Below are 2,497 nucleotides of genomic sequence, written 5' to 3' on the forward strand. Positions count from 1 at the left end.
TTTTTTTTTTTTTTTTTTTTTTGAGATAGCATCTCAAGCTGTCACCCTGGGTAGAGTGCCGTGGCATCATTGATCACAACAACCTCCAACTCTTGGGCTCAAGCGATCCTCTTGCCTCAGTTTTTCTATTTTTAGTAGAGACACGGTAGGGAGGTCTCACTTTTTACTCAGGCTGGTCTCAAACTTGTGAGCTCAAGCAATCCACCCAGCTCAGCCTCCCAGAGTGCATAAATTACAGGTGTGAGCCACCACACCTGGCCTACCCAGCCATTCCTAAAGCTTTGTATATTGCCAAACTGCTTTCCAAAAAAGTTATGACAGTTAATTTTACACTATCCCCAAGGATTATTTATTCTTATACTTTTTTATTATGATAGATGCAAAGTGATATTATTACTAAAATTCCTGGATGACTGGAAAGGGAAAACATTTTCCCGTTTATGTATTAGTTATGTATAATACTTACATTTCCTCTGACATTGTCCACATCTTTTGCCTACTTTCTACTGGAGACTTTGATGGTTTGTTACTGACTTTTATGGATTATTTTTGTGTTTTATCTACTCTTGTAACATTGAGTGTTTTTCTGACACTTCAAAGCGGTCATCTTAGGGCATAGTTGGTAGTTGACAAGATCTCCTATGTGTAGACATTCCCCAACTCACTGGGGCCACCGCGGCCCACACTCTTCCCTCTCCCATGACAGGTGGTATTCACCTTCAACCTCAAGTCCTCACCCAGCTCAGGGGAACTGATGTTCATGGAGCGCTACCAGGAGGTGATCCAGGAGCTGGCCCAAGTAGAGCACAAGATTGAAAACCAGAACCCAGATGGGGGCAGCAACTCCATTAGGAGGACTGGCAGTGGCCGCTCAACTCTGCAGGCCATCGGCAGTGCTGCGGCAGCAGGTCAGACTGCCCTGGAGCCCTGGAGGTAGTGAGGAGGCTGGGAATGGGGCGGGAGGGAAGAAACCACCCACAAGGGTGAGCAGAAATCCACAGCAGAACACCTCACTGGAAAAACTGCAATCCCAACACAGTCAGAGTAGTGTTCTGGCTGCAACCCAACCTCTTTGACATGGTCTTCACTTACTACCAGTTGAGGTACTCCATTAGGCTTACCTTGTGTTAGCAGCCCCCAACCTTTTTGGCCCCAAGGATCAGGGAAGGCAATTTTCCCACTGGGAGACAGTGAGACAGGGTGATCAGGCAGACGTGAGAGCAATGGGGCATGGCTGTCAACTGTAAGTACAGCTGAAGCTACCCTTGCTCACCTGCCACTCACCCCCTGCTGTGCTGCCTGATTCCTAACAAGCCACAGATGGGAACCCTTTTGGCATCAGGGACGGTTTCAGGGAAGACAGTTTTTTCACAGATGAGGAAAGAGGTGTGATGGGACAGGAGGTGGAGCTCAGGTGATGATCCTGTGTACCCTGCTCTTAACCAGTCCTCGGGGTTAGGGACCACAGTCCTATCCTATGTGACTTAAACTGAAGAGCATGAATGTTCTTTCCATTGTGTGTTTTGATGGCCACTATCTCTGGCTTAAAGAAATGGTTAGGAGTTTATTTCCTTCCCATGTAATTATTATTCAGGGATAAAGTATATTTTACTGTTTAGTAAAGCAGAGAAATTTTGTGTTAACATTTATGGCTTGGGATTCACAGATGTTAATTCTTGACCTAGTCTACACTGCAAAAAACTCATTTTTTCGTATCTTGAAGGTGGAATCTTATCCCAATTTTCACATCTCTTACTGGTCTAGGCGCTGTATGTCAAGTTACCATCACACATTGCTCCTCATGTATTCTTCCAGAAATTGTATATGCCTATTCACAAGAATATGCACTTTTTTTTTTTTTGGAGACAGAGCCTCACTCTGTGCCCTGGGTAGAGTGCTGTGGTGTCACAGCTCACGGCAGCCTCAAACTCTTGGGTTCAAGCGATCCCCTTGCCTCAGCCTTTCGAGTAGCTGGGACTACAGGCACCCACAACAACACCCAGTTAGCTTTTCTGTTTTTAGTAGAAACGGGGTCTCACTCTTGCTCAAGCTGGTCTCAGACTCCTTAACGCAAGGGATCTGCCCCTCTCAGCCTCCTAGAGTAAGAGATCACAGGCTCAAGCCTCCACGTCTAGCCCCTTTTTGTTTTTAATATAAATGAACTTTCACAACAACACTGTTATCTACCTTGCTTTTTTAGCTTGTGTTTTAGAGATGTTTTCTGAACAGCACGCACAGAGCCACTTCATTCTTTTTCAACGTATTTTCCGATCCCATTTGGAAGAAGCCCTTTCTCATCTGCACCATGCTGAGTTTCTCTTGGTTTCCCTTTTTATGCCCTTGTTTTGATGCTATAAAAGTGGGCTGGAATGATGGTGCTAAGAGGCATGGAGGACACTGTGGGCAGATGAACCTCAAACATCTTAAAAGTAACTACTTCTCGGCTCGGCGCCTGTGGCTCAAGCGGCTAAGGCGCCAGCCACATACACCTAAGGTG

General features: G+C 45.7%; 1 protein-coding gene across 1 annotated transcript in view; it reads left to right on the top strand.

Annotated features, from left to right (window-relative positions):
* Positions 1-2,497, top strand: part of ZFYVE26 (zinc finger FYVE-type containing 26) — a 74,890-nt gene that overhangs the window by 29,543 nt on the left and 42,850 nt on the right. The window contains exon 15 of the mRNA XM_003797374.3: positions 707-908. Within this exon, the coding sequence (XP_003797422.1) occupies positions 707-908 (202 nt within the window). The remainder of the gene's footprint in view (positions 1-706; positions 909-2,497) is intronic.

The sequence above is a fragment of the Otolemur garnettii genome, unplaced genomic scaffold (genome assembly GCF_000181295.1).
Source record: "Otolemur garnettii isolate 467f Iridium unplaced genomic scaffold, OtoGar3 scaffold00115, whole genome shotgun sequence".
In the NCBI taxonomy this organism is placed as follows: domain Eukaryota; kingdom Metazoa; phylum Chordata; class Mammalia; order Primates; family Galagidae; genus Otolemur; species Otolemur garnettii.